Source organism: Arachis hypogaea, chromosome 18 (genome assembly GCF_003086295.3).
Source record: "Arachis hypogaea cultivar Tifrunner chromosome 18, arahy.Tifrunner.gnm2.J5K5, whole genome shotgun sequence".
NCBI classification, from domain to species: Eukaryota; Viridiplantae; Streptophyta; class Magnoliopsida; order Fabales; family Fabaceae; genus Arachis; species Arachis hypogaea.
In genome coordinates, this window is record NC_092053.1 from 13927878 (window position 1) to 13954209 (window position 26332).

The 26332-nt window shown below is 36.8% G+C and overlaps 2 protein-coding genes across 2 annotated transcripts; both read left to right on the forward strand.

Annotated features, from left to right (window-relative positions):
- Positions 1-18676: 18676 nt before the first annotated feature.
- LOC112771566 (multiprotein-bridging factor 1a) lies at positions 18677-21078 on the forward strand. Its single transcript, XM_025816351.3, has 4 exons — positions 18677-19168; positions 19554-19637; positions 20462-20544; positions 20649-21078. The coding sequence occupies exons 1-4, from the start codon at positions 19027-19029 to the stop codon at positions 20766-20768; spliced, it is 429 nt and encodes a 142-aa protein (XP_025672136.1). The 5' UTR covers positions 18677-19026; the 3' UTR covers positions 20769-21078.
- Positions 21079-22466: 1388 nt separating this feature from the next.
- On the forward strand, positions 22467-25812 carry LOC112772345 (probable serine/threonine-protein kinase PBL7). The gene is made up of 6 exons (XM_025817276.2): positions 22467-22891; positions 23619-23863; positions 24060-24195; positions 24558-24816; positions 24928-25060; positions 25341-25812. Exons 1-6 carry the CDS (start codon positions 22738-22740, stop codon positions 25602-25604), a joined length of 1191 nt encoding a protein of 396 aa, XP_025673061.1. The 5' UTR covers positions 22467-22737; the 3' UTR covers positions 25605-25812.
- The last annotated feature ends 520 nt before the right edge of the window (positions 25813-26332 follow it).

Consider the following 26332-nt stretch of genomic DNA (forward strand, 5'->3'; position numbering starts at 1 on the left):
GATAAAAGCATTATTACAGTGGTTGGAATTGCTGAAGATGTATTAGTGAGCATTAAGAGGCTCACATTTCCCATTAACTTCTATATTTTGGAAATGCCCCCTAATGACTCAGGAAGACCATCATCAATCCTGCTTGAAAGACCATTCCTGAAGACTTCAAAGTTCAAGCTGGATGCATTCTCAAGAACTTACTCCTTTGAGATAGATGGCAGAGCAGTGAGTTTCAGTTTAAATGAAGCTATGAAGCATCCTCCGGAAGATCATTCTATCTTCCAGTGTGACATCATTGATGAAACTGTAGCTAAAGTTTACCAAGAAGAAGTAGAAGAGAAGCACATGGAGAAAGGTCCAAGTGTGGGGATACCCTCTGAACACAACAAGGACACTTTGCCATTATCATTAGCTCAAGATAATCTAGAGCCTAGCCATGAGCAGAAATTGGAATTAAAACCTCTTCCACCCCCACCTCAAGTATGCTTATCTTGAGGATAATTAGAAGTTTCCAGTTATCATTGCAAGGGAACTCAATTTCCAACAAGAGGAACAGCTGCTTAGTGTTCTGAGAAGACACAAGAAAACAATTGGGTGGAGTTTGGCGGATATAGTAGGCATCAGCCCTCAGATTTGTGAGTACAGAATATTCTTAGAAGAGGGATCAAAGCCTGTCCGTCAACCCCAAAGAAGATTGAATCCCACCATCTTAGAAGTTGTCAAGAAAGAAGTTACCAGGCTTTTTGAAACAGATATCATTTACCCCATCTCAGATAATGAATGGGTCAGTCCAGTACAAGTGGTGCCCAAGAAGTCTGGAGTCACAATAGTAAAGAATGAGCATGGAGAACTCCTGACAACTAGAGTACAGAATTCATGGAGAGTTTGCATTGATTATAGGCGTCTCAACCAAGCCTCTCGCAAGGATCATTATCCCTTGCCATTTATCGATCAGATGCTTGATCGCCTATCAGGTAAATCCCATTACTACTTTTTAGATGGTTATATAGGCTATTTTCAAATTCATATTGCTCCTGAAAATCAGGAGAAGACTACTTTTACATGTCCCTTTGGAACGTATGCATATAAGAGGATGCCTTTTGGCTTATGTAATGTACCGGCTACTTTCCAAAGATGCATGATGAGTATCTTTTCAGATCTTATTGAAAATTGTATGGAAGTTTTCATGGATGATTTCAGCGTATATGGTGATTCCTTTAACCTTTGCTTGGATAGTTTAGCTAGAGTATTAGACAGGTGTGTTAGTTCAAACCTTGTATTGAATTTTGAAAAATGTCACTTTATGGTAAAACAATGTATTGTACTAGGACATGTTGTCTCTAATACTGGTATTTCTATAGATCCAGCAAAGGTAGATGTCATTTCTAGTTTACCTTACCCCTCCTCTGTGAGGGAAGTCCGTTCGTTCCTTGGCCATGCAGGTTTTTACAGGAGATTTATTAAAGACTTTAGTAAGGTAGCATTGCCTTTATCCAGACTACTGCAGAAAGATGTTGAGTTTGAGTTCAGTGAGGATTGCATGCAAGCATTTGATAAGCTAAAAATCGCCCTGACTCAAGCTCCAATTGTGAGAGAACCAGACTGGAGCCAGCCTTTTGAGATTATGTGCGATGCCTCCAACCATGCAGTAGGAGCGGCGCTGGCTCAGCGTAAAGGTAAGGATCCTTTCGTAATTGCTTATGCGTCTAAGACCTTAGACGCTACTCAGTCTAATTACACTACTACTGAAAAAGAGCTTCTTGCTATTGTTTTCGCTCTGGATAAATTCTGAGCCTATTTACTTGGTACTAAGGTGGTAGTGTACTCGGACCATGCAGTTCTAAAGTATTTATTAGCTAAAAAAGAGTCTAAACCAAGGCTTATACGTTGGATACTACTGCTGCAAGAATTTGATTTAGAAATTAAGGATAGGAGTGGTAACCAGAATTTAGTGGCAGACCACTTAAGTCGCCTTGAGCACATTAAGGATGACTCCACTCCTATAAATGATACTTTTCCATTTGATAGCTTGCATGCAGTATTTGAAGTAGTTCCTTGGTATGCACTTGTAGCTAATTATCTAGTTAGCCATACTTTCCCTCCTAATTTTACTAAGCATCAAAGGGACAAGCTGAAAAAGCCAGTAACCCTTTAAACCAAAAGGCAAGGGTAGAAAAAGGATCCAAGACTTTGAGCATTAATGGATAGGAGGGCCCAAAGGAATAAAATCCTGGCCTAAGCGGCTAAACCAAGCTGTCCCTAACCATGTGCTTGTGGCGTGAAGGTGTCAAGTAAAAAGCTTGAGACTGAGCGGTTAAAGTCGTGGTCCAAAGCAAAAAGAGTGTGCTTAAGAGCTCTGGGCACCTCTAACTGGGGACTCTATCAAAGCTGAGTCACAATTTGAAAAGGTTCACCCAGTTATGTGTCTGTGGCATTTATGTATCCGGTGGTAATATTGGAAAACAAAATGCTTAGGGTCACGGCCAAGACTCATAAAGTAGCTGTGTTCAAGAATCAACATACTGAACTAGGAGAATCAATAACACTATCTGAATTCTGAGTTCCTATAGATTCCAATCATTCTAAAATTCAAAGGATAAAGTGAGATGCTAAAACTGTTCAGAAGCAAAAAGGCTACAAGTCCCGCTCATCTAATTGGAAATGAGCTTCATTGATATTTGGAATTCATTGTATATTCTCTTCTTTTTATCCTATTTTATTTTTGGTTGCTTGGGGATAAGCAACAATTTAAGTTTGGTGTTGTGATGAGCGGATTATTCATACCCTTTTTGGCATTGTTTCTACATAGTTTTTAGTATGATTTAGTCACTTTTTATTACATTTTTATTAGTTTTTATTCAAAAATCATATTTCTGGACTTTACTATTAGTTTGTGTATTTTTCTGTAATTTTAGATATTTTTTTGCTAAAATTGAGGGACCTGAGCAAAAATCTGATTCAGAGGCTGAAAAAGGACTGCAGATGCTGTTGGATTCTGACCCTCCTGCACTCGAAGTGGATTTTCTGGAGCTACAGAAGCCCAATTGGCGCGCTCTCAATTGCGTTGGAAAGTATACATCTTGGGATTTCCAGCAATATATAATAGTTCATACTTTTCCCGAGATTTGATGGCCCAAACTGGCGTTCAATATCAGCCTAAAATTTTCTGGCGTAAAATGCCAGAACTGGCACCTTTTTCGGCGTTAAACGCCCATTCTGGCACCCAGGGTGGCGTTTAACGCCAACTTTGGGCATATGCACGTGAAAGCTTGAAAGCTCAACCCAGGCACGCACCAAGTGGGTCCCAGAAGTGGATTTCTGCACTATCTGCACTTAGTTACTCATTTTTTGTAAACCTAAGTTACTAGTTTAGTATAAAAACTACTTTTAGAGATTCAATTTACAACTTATGACATTTTACACTTCATATTGTATCTTCTACGGCATGAGTCTCTAAACCCCATTGGTGGGGGTGAGGAGCTCTGCTGTGTTTCAATGGATTAATGCAATTACTACTGTTTTCTATTCAATCACGCTTGATTCTATTCTAAGATATTCACTCGTACTTCAATATGGAGAATATGATGATCCGTGACACTCATCATTATCCTCAACCCTATGAACGCGTGCCTGACAACCACTCAATTCTATCTGAGCTTAACGTAGTCATTGGGCGACAGCTTGAGTGCGTATCTCTTGGGTTTTCGATCCATGAACCGAGTCCGGGGGTTAGAACCTTCGTGGTATAGGCTAGAACCAATTGGCAGCATTCCTGAGATCCGAAAAGTCTAAACCTTGTTTGTGGTATTTCGAGTAGGGTCTGGGAAGGGATGACTGTGACGAGTTTCAAACCTGCGAATGTTGGGAGCAGTGACAGTGTGTAAAAGGACAAGGGTCCTATTCCGACGCTAGTGGGAACCGACAGATGATTAGCCGTACGGTAGCTGTACATGGTATTTTTCATCCAAGACGAGAAATCTGACAGTTGATTAGCCGTGCAGAGATCGTACCTGGTATTTTTCATCCGAGAGGATCATAGAGCTTGCCATTGAAGGAAGCCATGCATGCTTGGAGAAGAAGGCAGTAGGAAAGTAGAGATTCAGAGGACAGAGCATCTCCGGAACCTCAGCTTGTTCTCATCACTGAATCACAAGTATTATTTATTTCATGTTATTTATTTTTCATAAATACAATCACCCTTATCATTAATCTCCTGACTAAGATTTACAAAATAACCATAGCTTGCTTCAAGCTGACAATCTCTGTGGGATCGACCCTTACTCACATGAGGTATTACTTGGACGACCCAGTGCACTTGCTGGTTAGTTGTGCGGAGTTGTGAAAAGTGTAATCACAATTTCATGCACCAGTCATCCTTCAAGTTCCAATTGCATCAAGGTCAATGGACATCGCCTAAAGCTCTACCATGGTGAGAAGATGAAGGAACACAAAGAACTAGAGGTCTTCCTCTTGGAGGACCCACCAACAGAAGCAGAATGAGCTTGAAGATCGTCCAACTTAAGGACGTAAAAGCAAAGTGCTAGGTGGGAGACAACCCACCATGGTATGATCGTTCTGTTTCAGTCTTAATTTTATTTTATTTTATTCTACTTTATTTTTCTTAGTGACTCTTCTCGTAATCTCTGCATATAGTCTGCATTTGCATGTGCATTCTGCATAAAAAAAAATGCACGCGACGCGTGAGCGTCGCTGATGCGCACGCGTCATATGTGCATTCATGAAAAAGAAGAAAGAAGCAGAGAGTTGCGTAGGAGCATGGCTGGAGGCGTGCCTTAGGCACAAACACGCCCACGTGAACGCGTTCCTGACGCGTCCGTGTCACTTGCAAAATCAGCCTTCCACGCGTGCGCGTCATCCACGCGCACGCGTGACCCTGCAAAATCGACGTAAAAGGGTGTATGGCAGAAAGCTATGATGGAGTGGGGCTGGAAGTGTGCTGGAAGCACAAACCCTATCACGCGATGGCGTCACCCACGCGTACGCATCATTTTTCCAAAACAGGCCACTCACGCGTGCACGTCCCTCACGCGCACGCGTCACCCTAAATTTTGGCAATGTGCATATGAAACAGAGTTGTGCGTACGCGAGGTTGCTCTCGCGCCAATGGCACAATTCATTTCACGCGTTCACGTCCCTGACGCGTCCGCGTCACTTAAATATAGCGCGACCCACGCGTCCGCGTGTTCCACGCGTCCGCGTCATCTGCGACGCACAGTTTAACCAACTCAGCGCCAGAATTCCTATCTTTTCTTCAATAATCCTAATTTTTTCTTCTCCCTTCTTATTTCTTTCTTCTTCCTTCTTTCTTCTCTATTCTTTCTTACTCTTTCCTCTCTTCTTTCCCTCTTCACCCTCTTCATCAAGGTTCTTTTCTTTTCTTCTTCTCTTTTTACTTTTCCATTATTATTTTTATTTATGTTTTCTTCTTCTTTTTAACTTCATTATCTACGTTCTCTTTTTTTCTTTCCTTTTGCCTTATTTTAATTGGTGTTAGAAATTTATTTGGGTGATTATTTTCTTCTATAATTGCTTGTGGATTATTAAGGAATTGTTTGACAATTAATATTACTTCTTAAGGGTTGTTTGCATGTTCAAATTTAACACTTTCAATAACATATTTACCATGCATGCTAAGTGTTTGTGAAAAAGCGCGTATGGCATTATGCATTTTTTTAAATTATTCTATTCTTCTACTCTAAGGCCTATTTTTCACAAAATCCCTTTTTATATTTTATTGATTGAATATAATTATTAATACAAACAGATTGTTAGTTTGAAACACTTGATAATCAAATTGGGCAATTAATGATTGATCTATGCTACTCATGCCTTTGCCAGCATGCCATAACATGCACTTGCTCTATTTCCATTGATAAACTTATCACATGTAGTCGCGACCATGTGTTAACGACATCCTTCTTTACCGTGCATTGATTATCACTTGTACCATCCTCTTCCTTGCTCTAACCCTTAGCTTTAAAAGTTACTTTCCTCTTCCCTTTTTAGGATGGCCACCAAGAAAGGTAAAGAGAAAGCCACTCCCAGACCACCGGCAAGGAAAGGAACAAAAAGAGCACTAGCTGCGGAACCATCTTCAACAACAATAAAGCCCTCAACAAAGAGAGTCAAGAGGATCATCAAGGTCGATGAAAAAGAGAAAGTCTTTCCAGCAAAGGACACTGCGTGGTTCACTAACCGCTACTGTGAGCAGATGTTTCCCATCCTGGCTGAGAGGAACTATAATAACTAGCGGCTCAACAGGCACTGTTCAGCCGCTTTTCTATTGTTTTTAAGAATTTAATTTTAATTTTTTTGTTAATATATTATTCATTTTTTAAATTTATTTGATAAGTATTCTTTTATTTTAATATTAACGTGATCTTATTTATATCATATTTTGTTAAAATTAAAATTATATTAGTAACTATTATTGTCTCGTCACTATTAACCTTGTTTTATTCCCTTTCCTTATTTTCTTTTTCTATTAACCCCAACCGCAATCAATTACCACCATATCATTATAGTAGCTCTCATTTTTGTTCATCGCCTTGATCCATAACTATCCATTATATTAACTTTAGAGTTGTTAAAGATTTGTTAAAAAAATTATTTTTTTTGTTTGATTTAGATATCTAGATGTATAACTATTATTTAGATATTTATTTTTCATACTTGCTTGTTAAATCATATTTTATCATTTTAAAAAAAATTTAAGATATCAAGCATTCAAAAATTTTGTATAGAATAATTAAATAAAAAATAAAAAAATCTATAAGTTATTTAATTTTTTTAATATATAGAATAATTAAATTTAAATTAATTTAGGTATAATACTTAAATAATTAAGTTGTTATTATGTGTAACAATGAAGCTCTAGATATAAAAATTTATATTTAAATCATTCTTTTTTTTTCGTATAATTTTAATGGCTAAAAGGTCTTGTAACACTTGTGCGAATAATTTACACTCCTATAAATATAATGAAAGAGTAAACTTAACTTTTTCTGTTCCAAGTATTTTCTTTATTAGTTAATACACACAAAGTCATATATTTTTATTTGTGGTAAAAGTTAAAAATTAAAGTTAAATAATATTAGAACTTTTTTGTTTAACAAAATTAAAATAAAGCATAAAAATAAGAATAAAAACTAAAAAAATAAATAGTTCTCGAAAGGGATAACATATAAATATTATTATAAGAATAAATATTATTTTTAATATTATTTTTAATATTATTTAAAAATTATTTCTAATTACATTATTTAAATTGATAACATATAAAATATTAATTAAATAAATATATAGGAGTTCTATCCATATTTATTACTATTTGGTCTATTACTTGAATCAGTTTTGCTTTTATTATGAGTATCTAAATATTTAAAAAATTTATTATTAACATGAAAATAATGTATATTGACAATTTAAGAGTACATTCGATAGATAAATTACAGATAAATAGTACTAAGAATACATTAATATAGAGATATTATAGAAATAATTCAAATTAAATGGCAAATTAAATTGTAAAAAAAATTAAAAAAAATATACCAGAATTATCTACTAAAATTTAATAATAAATATATTATTAAACATTGAACATATATATTTTTCTTATAATAATACAGTTATAAAAATTGTTTGGCAGTATAATATTATATTAAAAAATTATTAAACTATTTAATAATTGAGATTATAATTATATAAAGTACGTTAAGGTAATATAATAATATCTATAATAATATTATTTAGGCCAATAATAAAAGATTTATGGAATCAAAATTTAAGAAAAAATAAATTATTATTAATTAAATAAATATAAATATAAATATACAGGATTCCTTCCCATATTTGGACTGTTTGGAAACGACAATAATATATTTTAAATGATTATATTTTACAGTGTATAATTTTTCTTTAGAGATAAATAATTCGTAAATATAAAAATTATATTAAACTGGTAGCATAATAATAATTATATTGAAATAGTAAATTTATCAATTTAAATTTATGTAATGAAAAAATAATCACTTCTGATATATTTATTTTTTAGAAGAAAAAGTATAAAAAAAATATCAAAATTATCAACTAATTTTTGTTGTTAAACAGTGAAAAAATTTAAGCTACAATTACTATTAATTAAATAAATATACAGAAGTCCTATCTATATTTATTACCATTCGGTCTATTACTTGAATCAGTTTCGCTTTTATTATGAGTATCTAAATATTTAAAAAATTTATTCTTAAGATGAAAATAATGTAGACTGAGAATTTAAGAGTATATTCGGTAGAGTACAGTAACATAGAAATATTGTAGAAATAATTCAAATTAAATGACGAACTAAATTATAGAAAAAAATTAAAAAAATATACCAGAATTATCTATTAAGTTTTTTTTTGTTACAGGATAAGAAAATTTAATAACAAATATATTATTAAACAGTGAATATATATATTTTTCTTATAATAATACAGTTATAAAAATTTTATATTTGTATGATATTATATTAAAAAATTATTAAACTATTTAATAATTGAGATTATAATGATGTAAAGTACATTTAAGATAATATAATAATATTATTTAGGCTAATAATAAAATATTTATTAAATCAAAATTTAAGAAAAAATAAATTATTATTAATTAAATAAATATAAATATAGGATTCCTACCCATATTTGGATCGTTTGGTATATTACTTGAACCAGCTCCGGTGTTATTGTGAGTATCTGTATATATAAAAAATTCATTATTAAGATGAAAATAATGTAATTTGATAATTTAAGGGTACACTCAAGAAATAAGTTATACATAATTGGTACGTACTAAGAGTCCAGTAACATAGATATATCGTAAAAAATAATTCATATTAAATAATAAACTAACAGTATAAATTTATTAATGAGAAGTATAATTTAGAGTACCTGATATAGAGTATTGTTGAGGAGGTATATTTGTGATATCTTGTAATGGTGTTGCCATGTTAGTTGGTCCACTTGATGTATCGATTTGTTTTCCTCGTCTAATACTCTCTCGTAACTGGCATGCCTTCTGGCAAGGTGTTGCTGCCTCTGTTCTTCACTCATATTTTGTCTTCGTCTGGCATAGTCTTGCCAAGTTCGTCGATCACTTCCACGTGAATCTTCCATTGGTATGTTGTCAACTATAATTAATCAAAGAAACATATAAAAACAGTTATACACTTTTATTTAATGACGAAAAATAAATTACAGTAGATTTTACATTATATTTAGGCGAAGTGAGAAGAATGCATGAGAAGACAGAGGAGAAATGAAGGAAATTTTTTCTATTATGGAGAGATATGGAGTAACCAGTGAAGAGAGATTAAGAGAAAAAATTGGGAATAATACAATTGACGCTAATTGATGTGAGAGGAATTAACTGATGCAGTAGTGGGGAATTAAGTAGTAGAATTCTGTAACTGATGCAATAACGTGATGTGAGAGAAATTGACGTGGAGAAGTTATATTGAGGTGAACGTGGATGGAAATGAAGTAGTAGAATGCTGTAACTAGAGGTAGGTTACTAAAAAGGATAAAAATGGAAAGAAAAATTGGACACCAAAAATGAGTTTTCCCATTATATATTGTTATAGATGAGTACCTACTCATCCTCCTGAACCACATTGTTGATTTTGTTGAGCCCCAAATTGAACGAAGATAATGGGGATTCTTACAGAAACAGCCACGGCAGGTCAATCTCTCATGGGTAGTCGAATTCTACTCAAATTTTCACATGCCAACCCTGCAGTCTGTCTATGTCCGTCAGAAGCAAGTCCCCATAACTGAAGAAGCCATTCAGCGAGCTTTAGATCTTCCGCCTACTCCAGAAGGATTGGACGCATTCCAAGAAGCCTCTTTCAAGCGCCAGACATACCAATTTGACTGGGACACCGTTCTCAGAGTTATAGCACAACCTGGCAGCAGGTGGATCTATGGATACCATCTATCCCAACCTAAGGGCATATTGGCTTTAGCACTCACCTTGGAGGCTCGAGTATGGGCACAAATTATGTCCCATTACGTTTTTTCGAGCACTCACGAGTCCTCCTTCACTGCAGACATGGCTGTTTTACTCTGGTGTATCCTTACAGACCAGCCTCTCAATTTACCAAGACACCTTCGGCATGCTATGGGACACGTACAGATTGCGAGCAACCTACCTTTTCCCGTCTTGGTTTCAGATCTAGTCTTAGCAGCCGGAGTCTCCTACAGAGCTGGGGATACCAAGACCATGATCAAATCGTCCCTAACAGGAAGTACATCAGACCAACAGCAACTATCAACCAAAATACAGAACCAACCGGAGATATTCCCTCTCCTTCCACATCACAAGCACCTTCAACAAATCAGTTACTCCTTCAGATACTTGAGAGGTTCGACCGGCTTGACCGGCAAGGAAAACAAAGAGAGCGCCGTAACAAGCGCCGATTTACATACCTCAATGAGCTACTTGTTGGTAACCACCCACCTGAAGAAGACCCAGATACCTCGGACTCCACTTTATTTACCAGCACAGGGAGCCATGACAGTCCCAATTATGGAGATACTGCTACCAGCCCCCCTTTGTTCCTGACTGATGGCGCCGAGGACGGTGCCAAGCTTTAAGTGTGGGGAGGTCGGTCAGTACCTGACTTTCGGAGGTAATTTCTCTTTCTTAATACCAATAAATTATTTATTTTATTTTGTTTAGAATAGGATAAATTGCATAGTAATAGGTATTTGCATGCATGTTCTATTTGGTTGAAAAATAATAAGTTTCTTTTTAAGACTCTATTTTTTTGAAGATTTCACTAATTCAAATTAAAAATTTGTGTTAAACTTGTTTGAAGACTGTAAATTGGAACATTGTTTAAAGCTAGAACACACAACCTGTGAGACTTGAGCTTAATTACATGGTTACATTATTTAACCATAAAATTTTATTCTTGTGTGTTTTCTTCTCTATGATTGTAATCTATATTTTGTTCCATCCTATATGTCCAATGTTTAATGTGTTATATGTATGCATATGATTGAGGCCATTATTTGATTATTAACTCACTTATCCCAAATAGCCTACCCTTCCATTCACCTTTGTTAGCCACTTTGAGCCTCTTAATCTCATTTGTTCTATATTTTACCACATCACTAGCCTTAAGTGGAAAAACAAATAATCATCCTAATTGAATCTTTGGTTAGCTTAAGATGGAGATTGTGTGTCAATCAAGTGTGGGAAAACTGTGGGAACATGGGTTAACAAGGGAATGTGTTATGTTTTTAAAATTGATAAAATATTGAGAATTTGGGTAACTACTCATGTAAGACCAAAAAAATTAAAAATCCATGTGCATTGACAAGTTATGTTTATTTCTCTATTAAAAAAATTCAAAAAAATATTCAATAAATAAGTAAATAAATAAGGGGACAAAATTACCCCAATGCAATGTTAAGTTAATGAAAAGATCAATGCATATGTGATACAAATTAAAAGAAGAGTTGATGCATGAGTATGTAATGCAAAAGTGGAATTTTGGGTAGCTAGACATGAATTTAAAAGTATATAGTGTATGTATAGGTAAGAGCTTAGGTTAATCAAGGATTCAATTTATAGCTCACTTAGCCATATATATATACCCTCACCTTTACCTTAGCCTCATTACAACCTTGAAAAGACCTCATGATGTTTGCATTGGTACATTAAATACTTGTTGATTGGTTAGGTGAAGAACAAAGTTTAGAAAGCATGACTAGAGAAGAGTAGAGTGATTACCCTATACACTTGAGTGATTAGAGTGCATATATACTATCAGTGAGGGTTCAATGCTTGATTCTATGTTCCTTGCTTTCATGAGCTGTCTTCTTACAAGTTTACTTGTTTTTACTATATGATTTTAATTAGTGATATTTGATTTATATTTGTCTTGAAGAACTTATTTACTTTTAACCAAGTAGGCTAAATCATTTTAACATATAGTTGTATTCATAGGTTGCATGGCATTGCATGAGTCTTACTTTTCCCTACTCATTCATTCTATCTCCTTGAGCTAAGCATGAGGACATGCTAATGTTTAAGTGTGGGGAGGTTGATAAACCACTATTTTATGGTTTATCTTGTGTTTAATTGAGTGGTTTCATAAAGTCTTTACCCACTTATTCATATGATTTGTATGATTTTACAATCCCTTCCTATTTTTGTTCTATGGTTGAAAACTTGCTTCCTAGAGATCTTTAATTTGTATATTTTAATTCTCCTTTATACCATTCGATGCCGTGATCCGTGTGTTAAGTGTTTTAGGCTTCATAGGGCAGGAATGACTTAGAGAATTGAGAGGAAGCTTGCAAAAATGGAAGGAACACAAGAAACTAAGGAGATAACCAGCGAGCATCGACGCGCACACGTGGCTCACGCGAGCGCGCGATATGGAGAAATTTGCAGCGACACGTGCGCGTGCTTGACGCGTACGCGTGGATTGGAGTCTGCACAAGGACGCGTGCGCATGACTGACGCGTACGCGTGACATGCGCGATCTGCAGAAATAACAGAAAATGCTGGGGACAATTTCGGGCCGAGTTTTGACCCAGTTTCCGGCCCAGAAACACAGACTAGAGCCAGGGAACATGCAGAGACTCAACACAGATTCTCATTAGCATAGTTTTAGTTTTTAGATCTGAATCTAGAGAAAAAATTACTCTTCCTCTAGGTTTTCTTTACATTCATAGTTTCATAGTTTATTGCTTTTGCTTTTGGATATTGAACAGTCATCACTTCCGTTGAAGATACTATTCTAGTTTATTTTCTTACTCTTTTATTTATTCCATATTCTTAATTCTTGTTTAGAGTTACAATTGGATTATTTTCATGGATTGTTAATGTAAATGATTACTTTTACTTTTAATTAATTTTGAATTCCTATCTTATTTACATTATTATGTCTCTTTTCTATTCCAAACTCCTAATAACGAAGATGGTATCCATGTCAATAGAGTAGATTCCCTACTTGACATGGGGTTGATTAAAAGGAGACACTTGAGTTGGAATGCTCAAGTGATTAGTTAAATTGGAAGTTGTTGGCTAATTCTGTATTTACTAACGCTAGACCTTCCCAAGGGAGAGGACTAGGATTTGCGAATAAGAGTTAGCTCAATCACTTGACTTTCCTTTATTTAGTAAGGGTTAACTAAGTGAAAATAACAACCTCTTTATACTACACTTGAGAGAATTCCAACAAGGATAGAACTTCCAATTAATCATTCCCCCAGTCAAGGCTTTTTAATTTGAATATATTAATCTCTTTTAATTTTCCCTGCTATTTACAATGTACCAACAAATCTGCAAAAGCCAAGACTTTGGTCAAAGAGATGCAACCAAAAGACAATAAAACCCTAAAGAAAGCAGAAACTACCAGGAACAGACATCACAACAAAGTGCAGAGATCACCACAAAGATGCAAGCTTGTTTAAAGAAAATCGTAAAAACACAAATAACGAAAAGAAATACACAATCTTTTCTCAAAAGGATCGAGACTCTCAGAAGCAAAATAAAAATCGCATGCAACAGTTAGGACACACAAAAAAGGCGACAAAAAGCATAAAAGAAAAGAAAATGCCAACCTAAGGAGGAAGAAGAAACGAACGCAAGGGGAGGATCAGGAAGAAAACAGCGACAAGCCCACTCCAAACAGCCGCTCTCGAAGCAAGGAAAGGGAAACACAGAGATGCGAAAATAGAAGGTGTAGAGGAACGAAAATGTCTTGCGAACAACAAGCAAAGAAGACGGAGAAAAGCTAGGGGAGGAAACTGTAAAGTGAATGATTTGAAAAAATTCAAAGTGAGGTGCCAAAGACGGAAAAAGGAAACGGAAAAGGGGTATTAATGAGCTTTTAAATCCTCGCACGTTTCCAAGAAAAGTGCAATGCGCGCTACAATTAAAAAAGAGGAAAATGCTTCGCATTCAAAGGAACCAGCAGGAGTTATATAAAGATCGACAAAAGGCAAAATGCTCGAGCTTTACTTCTCCAAAAGAGTCAAAGTCTGAAGACGTGACCCTAAAAAGGTAAAAATCGAGCTCAAGCAGGGGCACTGTTCATACCCTGGGTCGAGCTATTCGACCTAGGGAGATCGAAGATGAAGCGACCGACCTCTTCAGATCAGGAACTCCGACCTCTTTTGAAAGAAGAGGTCGGCCAAATCGTCATGAGAGGCCCAAAAAGGCCCAAATAAATGGACACATCCCATTCTAAAGGCAGTTAAAGCCTAGAGAGATAAGAACGGTTCCCCTGAGATAAGATGACCTCACTTAAAGATAAAGATAAGATAACTAATGTATCTTATCTAGGAAAGGTCAGCCTACTCTACTATAAATACACTGGAGCACCCAGGTATAACTCATACTCTAATTCTACTAAAAACCTGCTTAAAGCCCATGCTAACTTAAGCATCGGAGTCTCTTGTAGGTACCATCCCCCTCCGGTGATCAAGGATCAGCAGCTCCACCAAGTCAAACAAGTCGGACATGACAGCTCCGGCCACCACCACAGATCTCGTCCGAGATCGACCTACAGTTTTAGGTAACCCTCGAAACAGTTAACCAATATTATACCAGCACCGCTTCCGACTTTGTTGGAGGAGCCATCCACATACAACTCCCAAGTCGTGGAGGTCTTCTCTTGATCTCCCACGTACTCGGCCACAAAGTCGGTGAGGTATTGGGCTTTGATGGTTGTCTGAGTTTCGTACTTCAAGTTGAACTCGGATAGCTCTATAGCTCATTGAACCATTCTGCCTGCAACATCTGTTTTCTGAAGGATTTCTTTTATGGGTTGGTTCGTCCGAACTCTTATAGTATGAGATTGAAAATAAGGTCGAAGCCTTCTGGATGCTATTATCAAGGCATATGAAAACTTCTCAAGTTTTTGATACTTTAGTTCAGAGCCTTGTAACACCTTGCTTGTAAAGTAGACAGGATGTTGTCCGACCTCATCTTCCCGTATTAAGGCTGACACCACAACCTTCTCGGCGACAGCTAAGTATAATACAAGCTCATTCCCTACTTTTGGCCGGGAAAGAATGAGAGGTTAGCTCAGGTACCTTTTGAACTCTTGGAATGCTGCTTCGCATTCAGGAATCCATTCGAACTGGCATTCTTTTCTTAGTAGGGAAAAAAGCGGTAGAGATCTTAATGCTGATCTTGCCAAGAATCTGGATAGAGCTGTAAGTCGGCCGTTCAGCTGCTGAACTTCCTTTAAATAGGTCGGCCTCTTCATTTCTAGGATCGCTTTACACTTATCGGGGTTAGCTTCAATCCCCATTTGTGTTAGCATGAATCCCAAGAATTTTTCAGCCTCCATTGCAAAGGTGTATTTATCGGGATTTAATCTCATCTCATGCATTCTTATGGTGTAAAAGACTTGCGAGAGATCATTCAGGAGGCAAGCGTCATCCTTGGTCTTCACCAGCATGTCATCCACATATACCTCCATTAGTTCTCCTAGATGAGGTGCAAACAGCTTATTCATCTACTTTTAGTATGTGGCCGCTGCATTTTTTAATCCAAATGGCATGACCACGTAGCAATAATTGGCTCTGGGTGTGATGAATGATGTCTTCTCTTGGTCTGGCTTGTACATCGGGATTTGGTTATATCCCGAGTAAGCGTCAATGAATGATAAGTATTGATACCCCGAGCTGGAATCTACTAGGGTATCAATATTTGGTAGAGGATATGGGTCCTTAGAACATGCCTTGTTAAGGTCGGTGTAGTCGACACAATCCTCCATTTGCCATTCTGTTTCTTGACCAACACCACGTTTGCCAGCTAGGCCGGATACTTGACTTCTCTAATGAAGCCTGATTCAAACAGGGCTTGCACTTGCTCTTTGACCACTTGAGCCCGTTCAGGTCCTAGCTTCCGTCTTCTTTGTTGGACAGGTCGGGATCCCGGATGAACCGCCAATCTATGTGACATGAGCTCGGGATCTATCCCAGGCATATCGGAAGCTTTCCAGGTGAAGATATCGGAATTTTCTTGTAGGAGCTGTGTCAGCTTCTGCCTCAGATCTCCTGTTAGATTGGCTCCTATGTTGGTATTCTTTTCGACCTCTTGCCCGATCTGTACCTCTTCAGTCTTTCCTCCGGACTGTGGTCATAGCTCTTCCTTAGCTCGGACTCTTCCAAACTCAATGGAATTGACTTCCTTGCCTTTACCTCTTAGGTTCAGGATTTCATTGTAACATTTTCTTGCCAACTTCTGATCTTCTCTGATGGTGGCAATCCCTTCTGGCGTTGGGACTTTATACAGAGATGGGGGATAGAAACCACTGCTCCGAGCCGATTTAGGGTTGTTCTGCCTATTAAAGCATTGTAGGCAGAAGCTACATCAACGACAATAAAGTTGACGCTTAATGTCTTGGATTTTATTCCCTTTCCAAAAGTTGTGTGTAGAGGAATGAAACACAGCGGTCTAATGGGAGTGTCCCCTAGTCTGAAGAGAGTGTCTGGGTAATCTCTTAGCTCTTTTTCCGTCAAATCCCAGCTTATCAAACGCTGGTTTGAACAAAATGTCAGCTGAGCTCCCTTGATCCACCAGAGTTCTATGTAGGTGTGCGTCGGCGAGAATCATAGTGATTACTACTGGGTCATCGTGTCCAGGCACAATGCCTTGTCCATCTTCTTTGGTGAATGAGATAGTTGGGAGGTCGGGCCCTTCACTCCCGACTTGGTAGACTTCTTTCAGATGCCTCTTTCGAGATGATTTGGTCAGTTCTCCTCCAACAAACCCTCCCGATATCATATGAATGTGCCGCTCGGGGGTCTGTGGGGGAGGACTTCTTCGTCCGTGACCTTCGTCGTCTCTTTTTCTTTTCCTATGATTGTCCGACCTTTCTATGAGATATCTATCCAGTCGACTTTTCCTGGCCAGCTTTTCTATCACATTTCTTAGGTCATAACCATCATTAGTAGAATGCCCATAAAACTTGTGATACTCACAATATTCATTACGACTTCCCCCCTTTTTGTTCTTGATGGATCGGGGAGGAAGCTTTTCAGTGTGACAAATTTTCCTGTACACATCTACAAGGAAAACTCATAGAGGAGTGTAAGAGTGATATCTTCTAGGCCTTTCAGATCCGACTTCTTCCTTTTTCTTGAGCTCCTTCTCTTTTTCCTTTGATTGGTGGGGATGCCCTATCCGCCAACTCGGTTCTCGTAACCTGGCGTTTTCCTCTGTGTTAATGTACTTCTCAGCTCGTTCTTGTACATCACTTAAAGAAGTCGGGTGTCTCTTTGAGATGGACTGGGAGAAGGGTCCTTCTCAGAGTCCGTTGACCAGACCCATTATCACTGCTTTAGTGGGTAGGTCCTGGATTTCCAAGCACGCTTTATTGAACCTTTCCATGTAGTCTCTCAGGGGTTCTCCGACCTCTTGTTTCACTCCTCATAGGCTGGGTGCATGCTTGACTTTGTCCTTCTAGATCGAAAAGCACGCGAGAAACTTGCGCGAGAGGTCGTCAAAGTTGGTCACCGACCTCGGGGGAGGCCATCGAACCACTTCATGGCCGCCTTTGTTAGAGTTGTCGGAAATGCCTTACAACGAGTAGCGTCCGACGCGTCGGCTAAGTACATATGACTTTTAAAGTTATTGAGGTGATGTTTCGGGTCAGTCGTTCCGTCGTACAGGTCCATATCAGGGCTTTTAAAGTTTCTGGGAACTTTAGCCTTCGTGATGTCCTCAATAAATGGATCTTCTTCCCCTAATGGGGTGTCTTCTTTATCTCTGTGGGAATCCTTATTTCGGAGGTTGGATTCTAGCTTTGAGAGCTTTTCTTCAAGCTCCCTTCGTCGCTCGATCTCTCTCCTTAGGCTTCGTTCCGCCTCACGCTGTGGTTCCAACTCCTGTTCTAGCTGCTCGAGTCGACCTTGGTGACCATGCAATAGTCCCATTAGGTCAGCAGAGTGGGGCTATCCATCTTTTCCGGGCTGATGAACTTCAGAGGAGATCCTTTTTGATCCCTGGGTATTGGAGGGACCTTCACCATGATGTCCCTCCGTTCCTGTAGGGATATTATTACTCTATCATTGTTGACCGCGTCTTGATGTTCTTACTCAGATTCCGATGCAGTGTGCCCATCTTCATGCTGGTCATCCGCCATCGTGCGTTGATCTTCCAGGTCCCCGACAATGGCGCCAATATTCCGGGGCTTACCTAGAACCGAAGGGTTGGGTTCGAATGAGAGGTCTAAATGCTAGAGGGAAGTGGTCTCCGACTTGATTCAAGTCTGGGGATTGTTGTCCGAGTTGTGTGTGTTTGAAGGAATGAGGGGTGGTACCTGCAAAGACACTCCGATGCCTAAGTCAGCAAGGAGTTAAGCAGGTTTAGAAGATATTGGAACTTAGGTTTACCTAAGTGTATCAGTGTATTTATAGGTGTTGGACCAATAATCACTGCTGAAGTAGTTCTACTTCTGATAGTGGATAACCGTACATTTATCTTAGGGTTGTTGAGATATCTCTTCTAGAAGTGGGTAAGAGATTTTAGAAGGCAATTACTTATTTGAATAAGTGTTATCTGCCAACTCATGTCGAGTCCGACTTCTTCGAAAAAGTCGAATGAACGATGAATGTCAATCCTTTAAATTGAACCCTTTAACTTAATTAGGCATGTCCATTACATTGGGTAAGGGTACGAAGAATTACTATTAAACTATAAATTATTATTGAATTTGTAAGTCCCACTAATATAAACTTTACCGTGATTAATGCCTCATTTTATAATTTTACGATGATGTTTATCTTAAATTCTTAATTTAGAGGAGGTTGGTCCCGAAAGAGGCGTGTTCCTCAAGCTGGTTTATCCACCTGTGACAGTGACAGCGAACGAACACCGCCATTTGATACGTTTCGGAACGAATAGCGTCGCAAAACCTATTAGCCCTAACAAACAAGAAAGAGGAGAAAGAAACCTTTCATCTGAGAGAGAGACTGTGAGAGTCGTTAATCTCCGAGAACCAACATGTCGGGAGTGGGACCTATCTCGCAGGACTGGGAGCCGGTGGTAATTCGCAAGAAGGCTCCTACCGCCGCTGCCAAGAAGGACGAGAAGGCCGTCAACGCCGCCCGCCGCGCCGGCGCCGATATCGAAACCGTCAAGAAATGTTAGGCCCCTTCTCCTTTCTTTGATTAGTTCTCGTCTCGAATCCCTAAACCCTAGGATTGCTCCTATTATTATTATTATTATTATTATTATTATTATTATTATTAGTAATTGCAAACTCGTTCCTGATAATCATTGTCTATTTTATCTCTGTTGATTCTATCTTTAACTGATGTTCTTATGTGCTTAAACACCTTGTTTGTTTTGAAGAAACGAAGCCCTTTTTTTTTAAGATTTTGGATATATTCCTTTTTTGTTGTGTTAATTTTCTGATGATGGGGTCGAGTAATTAGTTTTTCGTTTTTTAAGCTCGAGTTTGTTTGAAGATATTTTAGCTGGTTTGGGAGTGATGATTGTTGAGTTATTGTTGTTGTTGTATTATGCAGATAATGCTGGGACAAACAAAGCGGCATCTAGTAGCACGTCATTGAACACCAAGAGGCTTGATGATGATACAGAGAATCTAGCTCGTCAGTTTTTTGAAACTTTATACTCTACCAGTTCACTTGTATTATATTTTTCTAGCATTGACGCAATGTTGTTGCACCTGATTTTCGGTTTATTTTCCCCTGCAATGATTGCTTTTAGTAGTTTCCAGCTGCAGGGTTTTTTTTTCCCCTGGTACATGTTCTTCTTGGTAATTTATGCATTAATATATGAGACTCATGTGATCAGCTTATGGTTTTGCTGTTTCTCCGAATAGTTTGTTTATGCAAGTCTTATCTGCATATATGCACATTTTGTGGAATGCATATACATAATACATCAGCAAACGTTTCTCCTGATATTTATTAGCTTGAGTTTTTATATTTGTAATTTGTATTTATTTTGTTTGATTCATATCTCAAATCTAAAGTCTAACAACGCATATTTAGATGGATGTGTGAATTCATCATGCAATTGTACTTAGTGTAGTTCATTGTACACTCAAATGATTGGTGGACATGATGAGAGGTCAATACTCATAACTAGTCATAAGGCCATACTTTATCATACCGATAATTCATCCAAAACAGATTCTGATGGTATAAAGATGCACTTTGTCTACATTCTGTTTCTTCTATTCTGGTGGTGTCCGTTGTTCTTAAGGCTCATCTAGTTTAATGTTCGTGAAGATAGTTAATTATGATCAGTGTTAGTACCCCCTGTAACATCAGTTCATTGTACTTGATGGATGCATTTCTCTGTTTTGATCCCTTCAAGATGAAACCTTCTTGGATACACATACACACACATTATTGGCATCTCTTCCTGCCAATTTGCTTATGCCGTGAAATTCGACTTTCGTGTGTAGATGAACGCGTGCCGACTGAACTCAAGAAGGCTCTCATGCAAGCAAGGATGGACAAGAAACTCACTCAAGCACAGCTTGCTCAGGTACCACACTCTCCTTGTGCTCTTTCACCAAATATGTTGTTCACCCATTCATTTTGATAATGTATACTTTGACACCATTGATGAAGATTCTGTTTCACTTGCAGATTATCAATGAGAAGCCTCAAGTGATCCAGGAGTACGAGTCAGGAAAAGCGATTCCAAACCAGCAGATAATTGGCAAGTTGGAGAGGGCCCTTGGTGCCAAACTGCGAGGCAAGAAATAAGCAAAACAAATCCAAGTATACTAACGTTTGTGTATGTAATTAATTAGCTACTGTGTTTTCACTTTGCGAAGGGTGGCTGTTAAGGTGTGTTTTGCATGCTGATTTGTGTGTGTATATATGCAAAGAGATGACATGTGTGGCGACCCCGAGAGGCTTTACCATTTTCCAGATTGAAAATATCATATTAAATAAAGTCATGCTCTCGTTATAGTTGGAAATAAGATAGGATACAGCTTTTGTTCACAAGAACCATTATGTTCTCTGTTTCGACATGCCCCTGCTATTTATTTAGCTTCATATGTTGGCAAAATTCCTTCTTTCTAGTTTACATTGTTAGTTAGTTAAAGTCAGTGAGGGGTGATATTGATGCCTTTTCTTTACAAATGTGGATTTTATTTTTTATTACAAGTTATGATAATCTTGAACTCATTAATTAACTCCACCCCTATCAATTTCCAAAGAAATTAAACTGGCTAACCTAAAAGTATTTTTATGTTGCATATGTATCAATGGTGAATGTGAAGGAAGTAGTAGGGTTTTCCTTTGCCGGCCGCATTACTTCATTTCTTCCCTCAACTGCCATTTAATCTCTCAACCAATTATAGCCACCTAATTAGTGGTCCTATTTCTGCATGCAAATCATTAAGAAGGATAAATTAAAGGAAAAAGGTGCAAAGAATAATACATGTTCTTTTAAGAAAAGTTTATCCCATAAAATAAGGTTTTAATGAGGGGTCACCGATCATGTTGGGAATAATGATGAGAGGGAGACTGAACACAAAACAATGGACAGATTTTTGTCCTATTTGGAGCCAATAATATATTAATATTTATTGCACTGCTCTCTGTAATCTGCGTCCAATCAAGCCTGACAAACGTGCGGGCCTCAATGTTTCTTTGCATCCCAGGCCCCTCACCTTTTTCTATTTTCATGGTTCAAAAATCATAATATGTGTTACTATTACAGATGATTCTTCGTAAAAACTTAAAATAGAAAAAGACACGAGCTAAAATTTTCTTAGCTAAAAAACATACTATACCAATCAAACCTCTTGACAAAATTTTGTTTTATTTTATAAAAGACGACCAAGGAAAGGTTAAAAACAAGGCAGTCTCCTAAAATTCATAAAAAAGTTTTACATTTGAATTATTTTTAATTTCAACATATAATTCTTGAATGAAAAAGGCGGACTCTTAAAAAACTTTGGATACAATTTTTCTAAAACTTAGTTTGGTAAAATTTTTAATTTTTAAAAGTGATTTATAAAATTAATTTTTAAAAATTAGTTTTTTAAAAATTATAATATTTTTGTTTGGTAAATTAAATTAAAAATAATTTTTAATAAATATAAATAACAATAATTATATTTGATAAAATAATTTTTAAAATATAAAAATACTATAATAGATATTAATGTAAGAATTAAATTTGAATATTAATTAATGTATGATATTATATTAAATTTTTTAATTTTGATAAGCACAAATTAATTTAAAAAAAATTGTAGGTACTGACTTTTAAAAATTACAAACTTAAACATATTACACATAAATTTTTTATTTATTAAACTCAAAATAAAATATTTATATTTTAAAAAAATACAAATACCTCTTTAAAAAATTTTACTAAACCAAACTTAAAATAAATAGCCAAAAAAAATCTTTCTAAAATAGGGGTCTATTCTAACTTGAAAACAGAAATAGTACGTAAGATTTTAAATTTCAATAGATATTGGTACTAAAGTGCAAAGGAAAATTAATTGTCAGTACTACACTACTTCCAGTCTACGCGCCACAAAACAAAAAAGGTAGAGAGAGAAAGAATGAGTGAGTGAGGGAACTGATCACTGTCTTCGAACTTCGAAGCTGTAAATTTTTTATTTTTTTTTTCCTCTTCTTCTTCTTCTTCTTCTTCTGGATTCTAGCATCATGCTTTAGCCTTCCTTTTTCATTTGAAAGTAAAAGGAAAATGGATGATGATGATGGGTACAGACGGAAGGCGAAGATCGCAGTGGTGGCTATGGTGGTTCTGGCTTCTATGGCAGTCTTTGCTCTCTTTGTTGCATTTGCTTACTACTGCTACATTCGCCGCAAGGTCTCCATGCGCCGCCAGGCCCAAAAAGGTTCCTTTTTTTTCAAAACTAAAAATGTCATTTTGATGTTCATGCCCGAATGATTGCTTGTTTTTGATTGCTGAGAAAATGTAAGAAAGTGGAGAGCGGAAGTTCCACTTTTACCCTCGGGAAGAGAGTGTGGCTGAAAAGCTACAGACACTGGCGCCATTTATGTGGGACTAGAGTCTTTTTTTTTGTTGTTCCTTTTTCTTATTGTTTTCCATGAAGCCTTTTATGTGTTCTGCATTTTTTCCCTCTTGGATTTGGTAGTTGTGAAAATATTAACGAAAAGATATAGTACTTGGTCCAGAAAAAATAGTAAAAATATATTTTTTACCACCAAAAATTGTAAATTTTTTACTTCTTTCAGTTGGGGTTTTTCTTTTTAGATTCCAACATAATTCGGGTCATTCATCATAAAGCTATGAAAAGAAAAAATGTGAAATTTGAACTTGCTGAGGAAATACAAAGACAGTAGAACTATATCAGTTAGGAAAAAAGTGGAAATGAAAAAAAATTGATGAACAGAACTGTGTTTCCTATTAACTTTGTTTTAATGAATGATGAATGATGATTACATATCACTCCATGTCTCAATAACATAAATAGGTTTTTTTTTTTCACTTGCATCTTTTGGGTGTTCACTATTTAACTTTCTTTCAATTTTTCTTCTCTTACCTTACACGAGCAAAATGATGGCCCGCTTAATGATAGATTGTGTTTGGTTCTTAATCAGCTGAAGATGCTAACCTTAATGAGAAAAGTGACTTTGCAAATTTGCAAGTTGTTGCTGAGAAGGGACTTAAGGTGTTCACATTCAAGCAGCTACATTCTGCAACAGGTGGCTTTAGCAAGTCCAATGTGATTGGCCATGGTGGTTTTGGCCTTGTTTACCGCGGAGTGCTTAGTGATGGCAGGAAAGCCGCCATTAAATTCATGGATCAGGCTGGAAAGCAGGGGGAAGAAGAATTTAAAGTAGAGGTTCGTTCCGTCTTTGAAAATTATCATTATGGTCCTGTCACTTTTCATAAGTCCATACTTGGTTTCACTTGTAATCAAAACTGCCATATTTGTAAATTATGGATCATCATCTTTTTGGAAATTAATTAGATAGCAATCAATGTCTTGGATTCCTTTTGGACATGAATTAATTCTGTTGATTACATTCTCTCTTTAGGTGGAGTTGCTTAGCCGGTTGCATTCTCCGTATTTGCTGGCATTGCTCGGGTACTGCTCTGATAATAATCATAAACTTCTGGTATATGAGTTCATGGCGAATGGTGGTCTGCAGGAACATCTTTATCCTGTCAGCAGTAAGTAATGAAATAAATGTTGATTTTCTTTGCCAGCACTAAGTAGTTTACTTATCTCTACTTCAAATTTAAGCTTGTCGGATTGCAACATTTAGGATCCGAGTTAAGTTTATGTAATTTATTTTCTGAAACTTTTATCTTTCCCCTTCTTAGAATGTACTTTCTTCCCTTAAAAAAAGTTTATCAAGATTAATTGATTCCCCCTAGATCCTGTTTTATGCATATTACACAATCTGGCCAGTGAAAATGATCAAGCGACAAGTGTTAGCACAATTCTTTCCACCTTAAGCTGCCGTAATTATTCAATTTGTTAATGGATTCTTCCTTGAAATAGAACAATCATTGATTTTGATTTCTTGTAGATTCTAATGTTATGCCTGTGCAATTGGATTGGGAAACTCGATTAAGCATAGCACTTGAAGCTGCTAAGGGCTTGGAATATCTTCATGAACATGTCAGTCCCCCAGTGATTCACAGAGATTTCAAGAGCAGCAATATCCTCTTGGACAAAAAATTCCATGCAAAAGTTTCTGATTTTGGATTGGCCAAGCTTGGACCTGATAGAGCCGGTGGACATGTTTCAACTCGTGTTTTAGGCACCCAAGGATATGTTGCTCCTGAGTAGGGATCAAAAACTTCTAATTTGCTACTGAATTGTTCTTTTTTATCCTGTTAGTTTAATCTACATATTTAATCTATTATTACATGTTTATGGAATATTTGGTTTTGCAGATATGCACTAACAGGGCATTTAACAACAAAATCAGATGTGTACAGTTACGGTGTTGTACTTTTGGAGCTGCTTACTGGCCGCGTGCCTGTCGATATGAAGAGACCTCCAGGAGAAGGCGTTCTTGTTTCTTGGGTATGATTATTAGTTCCTTTTTGCTTATCCATCAAGTTGTCTTGATTTTGTAGCATTAACTGAAATTTGTTCCATGGATTGGTTCTCCAGTATATCATAGTATGTCACTTTGAAAATTTTGTACCTTCGTAACTCAACGTATCTGGATACACTCAGAACATTTAGTTAATGAATTAACTAAATTTTTGAAGTGGCCGATATTACGGAGCGGAGGGAGTAATACTCTAGTGAGCTTTTATATTTCAGTACTAACAAACATGCATGTTCAATTTGCCTTTAGGCTTTACCCCTTTTAACTGATAGAGAAAAGGTTGTGAAGATTATGGATCCTGCATTGGAAGGACAGTACTCAATGAAAGAAGTCATCCAGGTAGCAGCAATTGCTGCAATGTGTGTGCAACCGGAAGCAGATTACCGGCCGCTGATGGCGGATGTGATGCAGTCATTGGTTCCGCTGGTTAAGACCCAGAGGTCCACCTCAAGGGTAGGTACGTGCTCTAGTTTCCATTCTCCTAAGTTGTCCCCTGGCTCAATATCCAGTTAATGCAAATATGTAATGTAATGTAACCAAAATTTTAGATGAAGTTATTATAACTACATGCTTAACAAGCCTAGATAGATTTGTGTATGCATGGTATTGTGTAACTTTGTATTAACCTAAGGATAACTTTTGAAGAAAGAAAGAATGTGGCTCTAATGTTTAATTTAATGGTTAAAGCTGAAAGAGTTGACACATGGTTAAACTTTTACAACGTATTCTTTTGTGTATTTAACCTCAGTATCTCACTGCTTTAAACTTCCAGTTCTATGTATTGTAATCTATCAAAGTATGATTTTCAGTTTTCAATGATGGGCAATATTAAATTATTAACTGAGAAACCTTGACACGCGATTTGAATAATATTGAAAAATTAATATCCTCTAAATGAAGAAAGGGAGGAATTATCTAGTTTTAGACTTTTAGATTTAACCATAAACAATGGGTACTATTTATTAGAAGAAAATGTTCAGGGAATCAATTTAGATTTGTCAATTTTTTTTACCGAAAAGGTACCTTTTTAACCCTTGGTCTTTGGATGTTTAGAATTTAGGGTTTAGGATTTAGAGTCTTTGGATGTTTAGAATTTAGGGTTTAGGATTTAGAGTGATCGACGGCAGCGGTTGCTGGAGGGTGACGGTCGGCAGCGATGGCCGGTGGCAAAAGGTGAACTTGTATTAAGAACGGTGTTGAGAGAAAGGAGAAAGATAAGATAGGAAATTGTGAATATAAAA

Excerpts from the sequence above, each read along its gene's own strand:
- LOC112772345 (XM_025817276.2), top strand. The coding sequence starts at position 22,738 with ATGGATGATGATGATGGGTACAGACGGAAGGCGAAGATCGCAGTGGTG. Across the intron at positions 24,196-24,557 it reads ACATCTTTATCCTGTCAGCA|ATTCTAATGTTATGCCTGTG; the intron begins GTAAGTAATGAA and ends GATTTCTTGTAG. Across the intron at positions 25,061-25,340 it reads AAGGCGTTCTTGTTTCTTGG|GCTTTACCCCTTTTAACTGA; the intron begins GTATGATTATTA and ends ATTTGCCTTTAG.
- LOC112771566 (XM_025816351.3), top strand. The coding sequence starts at position 19,027 with ATGTCGGGAGTGGGACCTATCTCGCAGGACTGGGAGCCGGTGGTAATT. Across the intron at positions 19,169-19,553 it reads TATCGAAACCGTCAAGAAAT|ATAATGCTGGGACAAACAAA; the intron begins GTTAGGCCCCTT and ends TGTATTATGCAG. Across the intron at positions 19,638-20,461 it reads TGATACAGAGAATCTAGCTC|ATGAACGCGTGCCGACTGAA; the intron begins GTCAGTTTTTTG and ends TTTCGTGTGTAG.